At 51.2% G+C, this 14,281-nt stretch overlaps 1 protein-coding gene and 1 pseudogene across 2 annotated transcripts in view; one reads left to right on the top strand and one right to left on the bottom strand.

The window, feature by feature from the left end:
- The window catches only part of WDR25 (WD repeat domain 25), a 117,446-nt gene that overhangs the window by 49,545 nt on the left and 53,620 nt on the right, over nucleotides 1–14,281 (bottom strand). For both annotated transcript variants that reach the window (XM_044933016.2, XM_044933017.2), the window contains exon 3: nucleotides 6,239–6,386. In XM_044933016.2, the coding sequence (XP_044788951.1) occupies nucleotides 6,239–6,386 (148 nt within the window). The remainder of the gene's footprint in view (nucleotides 1–6,238; nucleotides 6,387–14,281) is intronic.
- Nucleotides 10,160–10,595, top strand: LOC102392855 (annotated as a pseudogene).

Here is a 14,281-nt window from a genome sequence, read left to right on the forward strand (position 1 = left end):
CAGTAGCAGAAGAAATGGCGGTACTTGTAGAAATTTCTCGTACATCAAGCTTGGCCACTGCATTTAATTAACTGGATAGGGCTGAATTTTCCAAACTTTTTTTTTTTTTTTAAATAGTTCTCCACTTGCAAAAAGAAAGGGTCCATCCCAAAGGTATAACTTAAGTTGGTTTTCTGGGACTCAGAGGTCACCGCTGGGACATGAACAAGCCGTGACCATGTTTAGGCTCCGGGGTCAATCAACGGAGGTCATCCTACCTGCGAAGGGAGCCAAACTGCAGTGCAATTAAACAATTAAACACACTCAGAGGTAAAGCCACCACTGCTGTGCAGTAACGGTCATGAATGAAATAGCACCGCTGATTAAAAACCACCTTTGATTTATCCAGAGGGCTGGCATGAGCTTAACTAGCGGATGACAAGACGGACGTCTGTGGAGGTGGGGAGAGGCCTCAGAGGCACATTCCAAGTGTGAGATACAGGGCTGGCGGGGGCCTACTCAAGCATGGTAGCACCCGATTTCATATATATCCACAGTTAGGGTCAGCTTCTCACCCCAAAGCTGTGTGGAAAGAGGGGGAGAAATCAAGGTTGGGACTGGAGAGAGATACTCCTGCGGGCGGAAGAGAAGAGCGTGGGTGGGAACGGGGACAGGTGCCTGGATCAGGAGGGCACAGCCTCCATGTCTGGATCTAGGGCCAAAGGAGTGATGACACGAACATGCCCGCACCCTCGGAAGCACCGTATCCATGCCCACTGGCAGCAGGCCTTCCTGCTCTCCACGGGCACGGGGAGAACACTTAACCAGGGCCCTCTGAGATGCTCTAGAAAAGTCAAGGTGCTGAAAAGCCCGGGACTGGAGACACCCAGGCCCCTCAGGGCAGCGCTGCTCTGCAGGCTGTGGCCCCACAAGGAGCCTCCCCTTGGGCCCCTTCTCCAGAGCTGAGCGAGCCCCTGACACTCTCCTCGGGTCTTTTAATTTGGAGGCTTATCAGCCCTTCCTCTGCCAAGTGTTCTAAAATCATCAGGGCAACGTTCCTCCTGCCGGAAGGAGGCGTGCGGCCAGTGCAGCCACTCACTTCATCAGAGGCATGAGTCCGGACCGGCCTGGGTGCGGCTCCTTCCCAGGGGCCCGCCGCCCCACGCCCACCACCGAGAGTTATCCTCCACTCAGCAGGCGGGGAGCCAGCTGCCCGGGAGAGGGCCAAGCAGGCTCTCCTGGACTCAGTTTACACAAACTGTTGGCCTGCAGCCCAGAAACAGACGTGGTGAGGGAACCCACTCCTGCCCTTCAAACGCCAGAGCCTCTGCCAGTCTCACGGGCTGGGGCTGAGCCCGGGTTCCGTCACTGCAGGTCCAAACACCAGGCCTCGGCTTCTGAGTCAGTGAAATGGGGGTAAAAATATCTCACTGACTGGTCAGTGTGGACACTAAATACATAATAAGCAGAGAGCCTAATATCCACGTATTCATTTCAGCTTGATACAGGCCAAACAGGGTGCCGGGAACCAGGGCTAGAGGGCCCACGGCCTGGCCCACCATGAGCACTGGCCACTCTGTCATTCCCTTTTTCCATGTTTCTGTGATGGAGGCCCCAGTCATGATGCAAAAACGAGGGAAGCACCAGCCAAGACACTTTCTGGAAAACAAGAGCAATGATTATTGGTGGGGCCAGTCCCGGTTGACCACTTGGGCCCACATACCCATGCCAAGTGACATAGCAATCCCAGAGCAGGAAAAGCCAGGCAGGGGCTAGGGACAGCAAGGCTGTGGGTGGTGGGGTCTGAGCAAAGAGGACACCCACCCCAAAGAAAGGGCAGGTGCCAACACATGACGAGCAGAAAGCTGCTACCCCCCACCAGGCCATCCGGTCATGGAGTAGGAAAAGATGGAGAAGCAGCTGGGAGACCCTGAAAGGTGGTCTTCCCATCTGTCTGCCCCTAGACTCACACGTGGGATCAAGGCCATGCTAGGAAGCTGGCTCAGGGTCTCTTGGGAGGCTCTCGGAACTGAGCCACCAAAGCTGCCCCATTTGGAGAAATCGTCCAGCAGCTGGGTCCAGATGCTCAGAGGAACAAGGCCATCATTTCCCACCTTCTGTCAGGTCTTGTAGGGCAGGGATGGAGCGGGGCAGGAGCTGCTTTGCTGAGTGGCCTCCATGCAGCAGGCACTCACTCTGTACATGTGATCTCAGCTGTGCCCCTCGACGAGCCCACCCGCTGGGCACTGCTGTCCAGTTCACAGATGCAGAAAGAGAGCTCAAGGACCCTCCCCCAAGGACACCCAAGCGCACCCCATCCAAGCTCCTTCAGTCCCACCGTGCTGCCTCCAGTATCCGGGAGCTGGGACCAGGTGGCACTGCCCGGATGCCCCAGACGGGCTGGTCACACATTGGGAGAGCTGACTGGGCACAGGCAGGAGAATAAGGGATCCTGACCACCCAGCGCCCTGGGGGCTCCAGGGAAAGGACCACCTCCCTTGCAGTCAACAAATGCATGCCAAGTCCGAGGCCTCACCAGCCAGGCTGCAGGCTGGAATCTGCAAGAAACCAGCGCCACTTGGAAATGAACAAGCACAAGCTGGCCGGGGGCTTCCAAGGAATCAGGCTGACCTGGTATGCCGGACACTGACTCACTTGCGCCCTGGCGGAGTCAACCAGCGCTCCCCAAGACCACCTCAGCCGAATGTACCAGAGACGTTTTGTTAGGAAGACTACAGACTGAAATGAGAGCACCAAAAATAATTAATCTGTGAGCAGATTTTATTTAAGTGTTGATTCATGGTTGTTCTATAAGCCAACAGCCCGTCAGAACTATAAATTAACGAGATAAAATGTGGCTGGCCCTCCATATTTCAGGCCAGGTATTGACGTTTCCGAATCCACAGATTTTTAACTGTATTGATTGAGGACACCAGGATAAATGGCCTTGGCGCCAAATTCCCATTAGCGACAATGGGCACCAAGTGACTAATTCCCAGAGCGCGGCAGTGAGAACGCCCTGCGTTGCCTTCTCCTGGCAGGGAGTTCTAATTAGATTGAAATGAAAAAGCCAAATCACCAAGGGCGGAAAGAGGCAGATCAAGTGAAAAGGAAGATCAGACTCGGTGGCAAGAAAGGACAAGAGAAGTCAAATGAGGTCGTGAGCCACAGGACTGCAGGCAGAGAACATCCCCGCACACGCTGGGCCAGGGCACGTGGAGCCCCCAGCCCACCCTGCGGCCCCCGTGAACCCAGCCCTGCCCAGCAAGTGCCAGCCTCAGCCCGGCCTCGTCCACACATCCACTGAGCAGCTGCTCAAGCCGGCCCTGGCCGGGTGACGGAGACCCAGGGACCACCAGGACAAGCCCCCCCGCCCTTCTCAGGGAGCTCCCACACTAACCGAGGGGGACGGACCCAGAGACCCAACAACCCCTCAACAGGAAAGGCCCCGTCCAGGAGCTAGAGGGCTTCCCCAAGGGCAAGGGCAAACCCCTGGCCCCTACCTGGTCCCCTCAAGGCACAGAGCGCGTGCATGCTGCTCACCAACGCGGCCCCGGCACGAGGGCCTGCATACAGCTGGTGCCCAATAAGTAACAGCTGAATGAATGAGAGGGGGCCTTCAACAGGCGAATCAGGTGGTGAGCCCATTCCCAGCAGAGGGGTGCAGAGGAAAGTGCCCCCTCACCACCCCGAGTGGACAGCAAGGCCCGGGGCAGGCGGGGCGGGGCAGGGCAGGGTGGGGCGGGGCCAGACCTCCCCCGTCCCACCCCACACACCGCAGCTGGGGCAGCAGACGGCATTCCCTCCAGCACGGTCCAGCACAGACCGGGTGGGGCGGGCACATTCCCCTCCTGTGGCTCCCACTGCACTGCCGGTCACACCTGCTGCCAGGGAGACCTGCCATGACTCCCTCCTGCTCCAAACTCAGCAACAGCCCCCGACCGCCACCGGCTATGGCAGGCCCTAACTCGGCAGGCGGGAGGCCTCCCGGAAGGCCTGAACACGTCTGAACCCCCCACACTTGCTCCCACCCACACTCACACCCAGAGACCGTGGCAGGGCCTGTTTAACATCTGTTGACTGAGGAGACAGATCATTACAAAGGGCCACCAGGAATTCACTAATGTTGTCAAGCCGACTTGCATTTGATTAACCCGCCAGCATCACCTGCGTGGGAAACTCATCCCACCTCCACCCCTGGGCAGGCGACACAGGCACCCGTGGGTGCTCAGTGATGCTGGTCTGGGGAGCAGCATGTGGGGAAGGCACGCCCCACGGTCTAGGATGCGTGTGGAGCTGGAGCTCCCATTCCTGCACCCCCAGACTCACCTCCCCCAGCTCCCTGCACCCCACACTGCCACACACACCACGTGGTTCATGCTCCCATGATGGATCCATCCTCGTTCCATCTGCTGAGATTCCACTTCCCTCCTCCTCCTCACCAGCTCCCCTCCATCCTGATTCTCTGTCTCCCCTATTCCTGCATCAGCTTGGGCCCCACTTCCTCAAGGAAGCCTTCCTTGATCTTCCAGGCTACATCATCTCAGCCTTTCACTGTTCTCTGGGACTCTCTGCATGTCTGTCTCTCCCAGCAGATGGGAGCTTCTCCAGGGTGCATCCTGGGGCTTATTCACCTCTGTGTCTCCAATACCAAGCATGGCTTCCTGGATCCACGGGCAACACAGTGTAGCAGTCAGGCCACCAGCCTCGGAGCCTGGTAGACCTGTGATCATCCTGGCTCAGCCACTGCCCGGCTGTGCCTCTGGGTCTGTGTGACAAAGGGGACTCTGGAGGCGCCAGTCTCAAGGAGTAAGTGGGGCCTCACCCCGAACAGAAGGCTACAGAAGACCCTGCACACAGCAGGTACTTGGTGACAGGACCTCCTACTGTCACTGACTCAACGGTCACCATCACCCAGCGGTACCAAACCCCCGGAGAAGCAGCTCCCTCTCGGCCCGGACGGGCTCCCAGGAAGGTCACGGTCTAAGGAGTGCACACACCCAGCCCGGTGGAACGGGCATGGAGTCTGAAGTGGCACAGGTGTGGCTCCAAACCCCACCTTCCGTGCACCCCTGGAGGCCCTGAGCCAGTCCCTCACCCCTCCGAGCCTCAGTTTCATCACCTGGGAAATGGGGAGAACAGTGGCTGGCAGGATCGATGTGTCACATGCAAAACCTGAAACACTGCACCCACCGCCCTCACGGCTGTCAGCCTGGTCACCACCCCTACCGACTGACAGCCCCCGGGCCTCGGTCACAGGTGCTGCGAGGCACGCATAAGGCCACCCTGCACGACCCAGCAGGAGACAAGGACACTCGGGGTGAGGAACAGACCCGCTGCACCCGAGCTGCGGGGCAGAGTGAGGGCCCAGGCTCTGAGGGTGCTCACCCCACTGTTTGCTGGACTCTGGGAGAGGCCTGGGCCCCCAGCGTCTCCCCAGCTGGGCCAGGCAGGCAGGGGTGTCCCAGGGATCAGTGTGAACCCAGGCCTCCCCTCCTGGCCCTAGTGGCGGTACCCAGAACAAAGTGAGCCAGGAGGAAGCCAGGGAGGCACCAAGGGCAGCCAGCCTGGGGTCAGGGGGCTAGGCTGGAAGCCAGCTCCGTCCTCACTGGAGAACCACGGCCAGGCCCGTGGTGCTCCCAGCGCCTGCTGCCCAGGAAAGCTGGGGAGTGGAAAAGTTCCCTCGCTGACTTCTCTCTCCTTCTCGCCCTGCTTGTCAAGCACCCCCTGAGGACCCAGCCAGCACGAATCCATCTCACCCAGAGGCCGGTGCGGGGCGGGCGGGCATGAAAGCAGAACTCGTTTGCAGACTTCCCTTATGAGCTGGAATCGTTCCTTACAGCCTTTCAATGGTAATGAATTGACAGGAATTCTAAACTGATTCCAACCAAAGGACACTGTGATAAAGCTAAATCTATTTCAGTACAAATTGCATGTCAGAAGTTGATTAAAAAGCCACCTCTTTATCCAGCCCCACAGCTTGGGGCCGAGACAACCTTGGGGCGCTGTCCTCCAGGCGAGTTGGCTGAGGCCCACCGTGAACCTCTCCTTGGAGAGGCTCCATTTCAGCCAAATGGCCTGGAAACACACTCCCCAAGCTGCATCTCCCCTGATCCCAGGTGCCCCAGCCCTGAAAATGGCTGCAGCTTGTGGCCCCGCGCCCCAACCTGGCCAGGAGAAGCCTCCCCAGAGAGAACGTTGGCTCGGCTGCCAGCTCGCAGGAGGGGGCGCCTCGGGGGAAGGATACAGAGAAACATACCTGTTTCGAGGTCTGTGAGGTGCAGGGCGAAGTCGAAACCGCCACTGAGGATGCGCCGGCCGCAGGGGGACCACCGGGCGGCCCGCACTGCCTCGCTGTGCAGGGAGTAGGTCTGCAAACAGCTCCCTGAGTCCACGGCGTTCCACACCTACGAGGCAAACACAGCGACACACGTCATGAACGGGACCCCAACCTCAGGGGCTCAGCTGAGCCCCCCTGCACGCGGAAAATGCTCCCGCAGTGGAACCAGACTCCCAATATTTGACCATCCAAACAGTATCTAGATGTGAAATTCTCTTGGTGGAAATATAAGAAGGCCTTGGGACTGGCAGGACACAAGGGAGCCGTTCCCAAAATTTTTTCTGGGGTTAACGGAGCCCACAAGGAAACAGCCTGTCCTGTGTCCTGCCACACACCTGCCCAGCCCTTCTCACCCGGTTCACACCTGCTCGCCACCAAAAAGTTCCAGCCCAGCCTTGCCTGTGCCTCTGACCTCTGTCCTCTGAGACAGGACTTTCTAAGCCCTGCAATGGACATGGCAGCAGGCCAGGCCATCTGCATACGTCCCACTTTAAGACTAAAATTCAAACTAGAGCCTGCCACACAGGTGCCTGCAACCAGACCAGGAGCAGACACCTGCCCGAGGGGCACGCTGTCCTTTTTTCTGGGAGAGAAGGTACCATCCCTCCCTGGCCCCCTGCTCTCTGTGGAGAGTGATGCTCATGGCAGAAAGCCCTGTGTGCACTTAATGACCTCTGAAATGTGTTTTTAAGCCCTCAAGTACAGAACTGAACATTCCGAGAGCAGGGACCATTCGGGCGTGAAAGAGCTGCATTTGGATTCCCACCAGCTCTTGCAGCAAACTCCGCCAACCACCATGAGCCCCTGGGGAAAGACTGGCAAGCAAGGAGCCTGAGCCGGCTAGCCCTACGCCTGACACAGGGGGGTGCTCAATAGTGCAAGTATCCCCCTCTCTGGTGTCACCCCAGGAAGAAGGGGACACTCTCACCGACCCTCCGAGCTGGGTCAGAGGCGTGAACACAAGAGCCAGAAGGCACCTGCCACGCCTCCCATGTGATGCTGCTGCTCGCAGGTCATGTGACTTGGCCAAGAAGCTTGGCCTCTCCTGGCCTCAGTCTCCACCTCCACATAACGGGGGTAAGCAGGGCCCCACCACCAGGCAGCAGCGGTGGGGAACGAGAGAGGGTTGGGCACGCTGCACTGTGCCTGGCGCCCGGCAGGAGCTGCGGTGCTGGAGGCTGTGCTTTCTTGAGGCGTGTAGAGCATGTGGTTTTTAACAGCAGGATTCCCTGACCCTCTCTTGTTTCCTTAGTAAGAGTAAACCCAAAGCATGCCCACACGCATCCACAAACTGGATGTGAGCAATAACCTCCCCTTTCAAGATGAGAAAATTCACCCTGTCACATTCTGAAGGTTCTCAAAATGCATAGGATCAGAGTTCTGAAAGCATTATTTCCCAGGCATATGTAAATATCTAAGATTAAGAAAACAAGAGGTCAACAGTGGCCTTCAAAGGATGTTGAGAGACCTCGGTTCCTTTCTTCCTTGTGAGGGGCCAACAGCTGGGGTTTCAGACTGAAAAGCAAAAACCAGCAGCATTTACATTTAGAAATATGAACAGAAATAACAGAGGAGGCAGCCAGAAGACTTCAAAGTGAAGTGGGAATTCATGGTGGAAAGGCAGAGCACAGGAAACTGCTGTTTTTTCAAAACTATGTACAAGTATGACTTGAATAGAAAAAACAAAGTAAAATTAATGAACTAGATCTACAGGGTTATAATCCTGAATACATAAGACAATATACACTGTTGCATATACTCAGTATGATGTCATCTAAGCTTTAAAAGCACATAAAAACACCACCTCACATCCATTAGAATGGCTTCTATTATTTAAAAAAAAAGAGAAGAAGATAAGTGTTGGCAAAGATGTGGAGAAATCAGAATCTTTGTACATTGTTGATGGAAATGCAAAACGGTTTGCTCACTAGAGGGAAAAAAAGTATAGCAAAACCTCAAAAAATTAAACATAGAATTATAATATGAACCAGCAATTCCACTTGCGTATAAATGCTCAAAAAAGTAAAACCACGGTCTCAAAGACATATTTGTACCCCAATGTTCATAGCTGTTGATGGATGGGGCTGTGTTCCCTCCCTGTATTTTGGCTGAGGCCAAACTGTGGTAAGGGTAAGGGCGGTAATGGTGACCTCCTTCAAAAGCACTTATGCCAGAACTGTTGTATTCAGTGCCCCTGACCCCACGGCAGCCACTCAACCCACGCCTCCACCACAGACTCACGCAGGCAGGTCTGACTCAGTCTCTCGTGGGGCCACAGCTCCTTTCTCCTGGGTCCTGGTGCACACAGGTTTTGTTTGTGCCCTCCAAGAGGCTGTTTCCCCAGTCCTGTGCAAGTTCTGTATTCAAATCCCACTGGCCTTCAAAGTCAAATTCCCTGGAGGTCCTCAGCCCCTTTGCCAGATTCCTACATTGGGAAATCTATTGTGGGCCCTAGAACTTTCACAACAGTGACAAAAATCACTGCAGATGGTGACTGCAGCCATGAAATTAAAAGACACTTGCTCCTTGGAAGAAAAGCTATAACCAACCTAGACAGCACATTAAAAAGCAGAGACATGACTTTACCAACAAAGGTACGTCTAGTCAAAGCTATGGTTTTTCCCACAGTCATGTATGGATGTGAGAGTTGGACCATCAAGAAAACTGAGTGTTAAAGAATTCATGCTTTTGAACTGTGGTGCTGGAGAAGACACTTGAGAGTCTCCTGGACTGCAAGATAAAACCAGTCAATCCTAAAGGAGATCAGTCCTGAATATTCATTCAAAGGACTGATGCTGAAGCTGAAGCTCCAATCTTTTGGCCACCTGATGCAAAGAACTGACTCATTTGAAAAGACCCTGATGCTAGGAAAGATTGAAGCCAGGAGGAGAAGGGGACGACAAAGGATGAGACGGTTGGATGGCATCACAGACTCGATGGACATGAGTTTGAGTAGGCTCCGAGAGTTGGTGACGGACAGGGAAGCCTGGCGTGCTGCAGTCCATGGGGTTGTGCTGCAGTCCGTGGGGTCACAGAGAGCTGGACACGACTGAGCGACTGAACTGAACTGGACTGAATGTCCATAGCTGCATTCATTATTCATAAAAGTCAAAAGATGGAAGCAACCCAAGTGTCCACTGATGAATAAATGGATAAACAAAAGGTGATCTATATATATACACATACATGTATATCACATACATATACACTTACACAGTGAAATATTACTATCTTAAGAAATAAAATTCTGACACATCCCACCATATGGATAAACCCTGAAGACCTCACGCTGAGTGAAGTGAGCCAGTCACAAAAAGTATAATCTCACATACAAGAGGTTCTGAGAGCAGTCAAAATCGTGGTAGAAAGTAGAGCAGTGGTTACCTGGGATTGCCGGGAGGGGGAAATGGGGATCATGTTAATGGGGACACAGTTTCACTTTCGCAACATGAACAGTTGTGCAGATGCACGGTGGCGAGGGCTGTACAGCAATGTGAATGCACTTAGACTCGTTGTCTCATCACTAAGTGGCAACCAACTCTTTTGCGACCCCATGGACGGTATAGCCCAACAGGTTCCTCTGTCCACAGGATTTCCCAGGCAATACTGGAATGGGTAGCCATTTCTTCCTCCGGGGGAATCTTCCTGACCCAGGGATCAAAGCTAGGTCCTCTGCATCGGGAGTGCGGAGTCTTAGCCACTGGACCACCAGGGAAGCTACCTTAGTGCCAATGAATCTACACTGAAAAATGGCTACATCTTATGTAGCCATTACATATTATGTAAGTCTTATGGGTATTTCATCACAATTTTAAAAACACACAGAAGGGCAGTCGGGGTGACAGGCTCTCCGTCCTAGGACCATGGCCCAGTTTGTCCGTAACCTTGCGGAAAAGGCCCCGGCGCTGGTCAACGCTGCTATGACTTACTCGAAGCCTCGATTGGCCACGTTTTGGTACTATGCCAAGGTTGAGCTGGTTCCTCCAACCCCTGCTGAGATCCCTACAGCAATTCAGAGCTTGAAAAAAATTATCAAGAGTGCTAAAACTGGTAGCTTCTAACAGCTCACTGTTAGGGAAGCTCTACTGAATGGTTTGGTGGCCACTGAGGTGTGGATGTGGTTTTACGTTGGCGAGATCATAGGCAAGCATGGCATCATTGGCTATGATGCTTGAAGACCAGTTTTTAACATGTGATTATATTTGCTTTATTACTCAAGTGTTCTTGGACCATGTGTGAGCAGACTGCTATTTGAATAAAATAAGACAATGTGTCAGAATCAGTGTTTCTCTATCAAACACTACATGGAAGGTCACAATTTCTCTTGATATTAAGTCGGTTTATCTTTCGCTTTAATATATTAATACAGTTCTAAATGCATGCCTTTGCTTAGCCTGCAATTGGAAAAGATATATATGAGTACACCAACCTGGTACCTGTATAAATGAGGTCAACTTTATTCTGAAAGCTTAAAATAAATGATATTTAAGCTTTATTTCTAGAAAAGCTGGGGGGAAGGCCTTGAGAAAATGAGAACTTGCTCCAGTAGGAGAAATAATACCATGTGCCAAGCATGATACAGTTAAATCATGTAGCATTAAGAATACAATTTGGGCTGTTTTTCTTTGCAAAAATCAGAGAACAATCCCTTTGACAACACCTTATTGTCAGCTTGAATATAGGCTCCCAAAAGAACAGCATGATGATAATCTGTATATCTTTGTAACATCTTTAACATTAGGACAGAGTGAATGAGAGCAATAACGTATTTTTCATCTGATTTTGATATTTGTTATATTATTAATCTGTCCAGTTTTTAAGGACCTATCTTCGCAAAAATAAAATATCCTGTAGGTATTTAACAGGGTTATGATTTAGTACTGTCCTTGGGTCTAAATAGTATATTATGTCCTGAAATAAATGTAAGTGATTGGTTAAAAAAAAAAAAACAAAAAAAAACACACATAGAAGGGACTTCCCTGGTGGTCCAGAGGCTAAGACCCTGCACTCCTAATGCAGAGGACCTCGGTTTGATCCCCAGGCAGGGAATTAGATCCCACATGCCTCAACTAAGACCCAGCACAGCCAAATAAATAAATTACAAGTATTTTTAAATGTTTAAAATAAATAAAAACTCACATGAAGCAAAACTCTACCATGTTTATTTGCACACTGAAGGGTAAGCACCAAAGAATTGATGCTTTTGAACTGTGGTGTTGGAGAAGACTCTTGAGAGTCCCTTGGACTGCAAGGAGATCCAACCAGTCCATTCTGAAGGAGATCAGCCCTGGGATTTCTTTGGAGGGAATGATGCTGAAGCTGAAACTCCAGTACTTTGGCCACCTCATGCGAAGAATTGACTCATTGGAAAAGACTCTGATGCTGGGAGGGATTGGGGGCAGGAGAAGAAGGGGACGACAGAGGGTGAGATGGCTGGATGGCATCACTGACTCAATGGACGTGAGTCTGAGTGAACTCCAGGAGTTGGTGATGGACAGGGAGCCCTGGCGTGCTGCAATTCATGGGGTCTCGAAGAGTCAGACACGACTGAGCAACTGAACTGAACTGAATAAGACTATAAAAGTCTTCATGGAAGGCCTTTCCTGGTGGTCCAGTGGTTGAGATTCTGCGTTTCCACTGCAGAGGGTACAGGTTGGATCCCTGCTCAGGGAGGAAGATCCCACAGGCCTCTCAACCAAAAAATAAATTCAAAAAGAAAATACACATGGAGAGGGTGGTCGCTTCTAGGAACTGAGGGCGAGGGGCAGGGCTGGGGGAAGGGAGCTGTGAATACCACCCTGTATTTCCCCTAGAGAGAGGCAGAGAGAGGGTCAGAAAAAGAATGTGTTCTGCAGCAAATGTGCCCAAATGCTCCCATCTATTAAATGCATTCATTTATTCATTCATTCAACAAACATCTCCTGAGTACCAGACGTTGGAACGGGAAGGAAGGGAAGGAGGAGGAGGAGGGGGTAGAGGGAATCCCAACCAAAGAAAGAAGAGACTCTGAAGCCTGTGACACCAAGGCCAAATCAGCGACCAGAGAGGTCTGATTTCTCGGCCACCGCCTCCTGAACCAGTCGTGGAAACGTTTCAGGAAATTCAGCAATCCCTAAGCTGCCCAACAACTCCCCTCCAAAGTGAAAAATGCGTACTCGGCTCTCCTGGTTGATATATACACAATGGTAGCATCAGAATCAATGCAGACCAGTCAGCCGCTTCCCAAAGTACCCGGGGTGAAGGAGAGAAGAATCTTTGCTAATCGCTCTCCCTAATTGAATTTAATGTTCACTGTCAAGTTTTAAAGATTAATTCCCAAACACTGCAGCAGTCTGACATGTGTACCTTTTTTCAATTAAGTAATTAAGAGATCCCAATCTACCTCCGTGGAGTTAAGGAGTTACGGCTTCTGTCAAATGTGCTAAGATGACTTGATGTGTTAACTGGAGACACTCTGTGTGTCCAACGAAAGTCAGATTTAGGAAGAACGTGGCAAGTGAAGTGTGGTGCTGTAGCTTGCTCATCCCGCGTTTCCTGAGGCTTCCGTGTCCTGGTTCCTGAGTTGTGGCCCCACCAGGAGCTCCCGCTAGTCTCTCAAAACCTATTGCTTCAGCCACAGGTCATGTTCTTTCGGTCTGTCTGCCTGCCTTTTGTTCTTTGTTATAAAACAAATACAATCTCCATTTAAAAATACCCAAATTCTATAAAAGTACTGAAAGGAAAACCCCATAGGAGCCAACAACAGGACTGCTGTTTCTCTGATGATATTGGAAATAGTTGTGTTCTGTGACATTTTTTTTCAAAAAAAAAAAAAAGAGAGAGAGGAAACACAAAGAAAAAAAGAAGCGTCTGCCATCATCCCACCACCTGGAGACAACAGTTTCAGACTTGTGGGTGAATCTTCGTTTGGCCTGGTCCTGCCAGCTCCTGCCTTGTGGCTCTTCCTGGTTTTAAGCCCCAGCTCCTGACCTCCTGTCCATCCTTGAGCCCTTGCTGCCCCCCCCCAGGATATCGTTCTAGAGACCACCGTCAGGCTTGCACAGCTTAGCAAAATCCTGTGCAGCCAGTGCCCAAGCCTTCACCATGCCATTTGCCTGCAAAAGCTTTGAGAATCCTTCAGGGTGAGTGTGTTCAAGGGCTGGAATCGTGCTGGATCCACTGACTAATTTGGGGAGATGACTTAACAACACTGAGTCTTCTGATCCATGAACAGGATATATGGCTCCTTTTATTTAATTTCTCTTGTTGTTGTTCAGTCACTAAGTCATGTTCGACTCTTGCAACCCAGTGGGCTGTAGCCCTCCAGGCTCCTTTGTCCACAGTATTCTCCAGGCAAAAATACTGGAGTGGGTTGCCATTTCCTTCTCCAGGGAATTTTTCCAATCCAGGAATCATCTAAGCAATGGTTTAGAGTTTTCTGATGAAAAAATCTTAGACACCTTTTGTCAAATTTATCCCTATTAATTTCATGTTTGGATGACATTATAAACGGTATTTAAAATTTTGTCATTTCAGGTTCTTCTTTTCTAATATGCAAAAATACAATTAATTTTTGTATATTGACCTTGAATTCTGCAAACTTGCTAAACTATTAGTCCTAGAAGCTTTTTCTGTACACTGAGTAGAATTTTCTACATGAACAATCATGTATACGAACAAAAACAATTTCACTTCTTTTCCAATCTAGATATCTTTTATTTCTTTTTCTTGCCTTATTGCACAGGCTATAATCTCCAGAACAATGCTGAATAGATGTGGCATGAGTGAACACCCCTGTCTTGTTTCTGACACTACAGGAAAAGCAATCACTCTTTATAGTTAAATAAGATGTTAGAGGTAGAGGTGGGAATGGGTGGGAGGTGGGAAGGAGATTCAAGAGGGAGGGGGACATATGTATACCTATGGTTAACTCATGCTGATGTATGACAGAAATTCAAGCCAATATTGTAAAGCAATCATCAT

Source organism: Bubalus bubalis, chromosome 20, assembly GCF_019923935.1.
Source record: "Bubalus bubalis isolate 160015118507 breed Murrah chromosome 20, NDDB_SH_1, whole genome shotgun sequence".
Taxonomy (NCBI): Eukaryota; Metazoa; Chordata; class Mammalia; order Artiodactyla; family Bovidae; genus Bubalus; species Bubalus bubalis.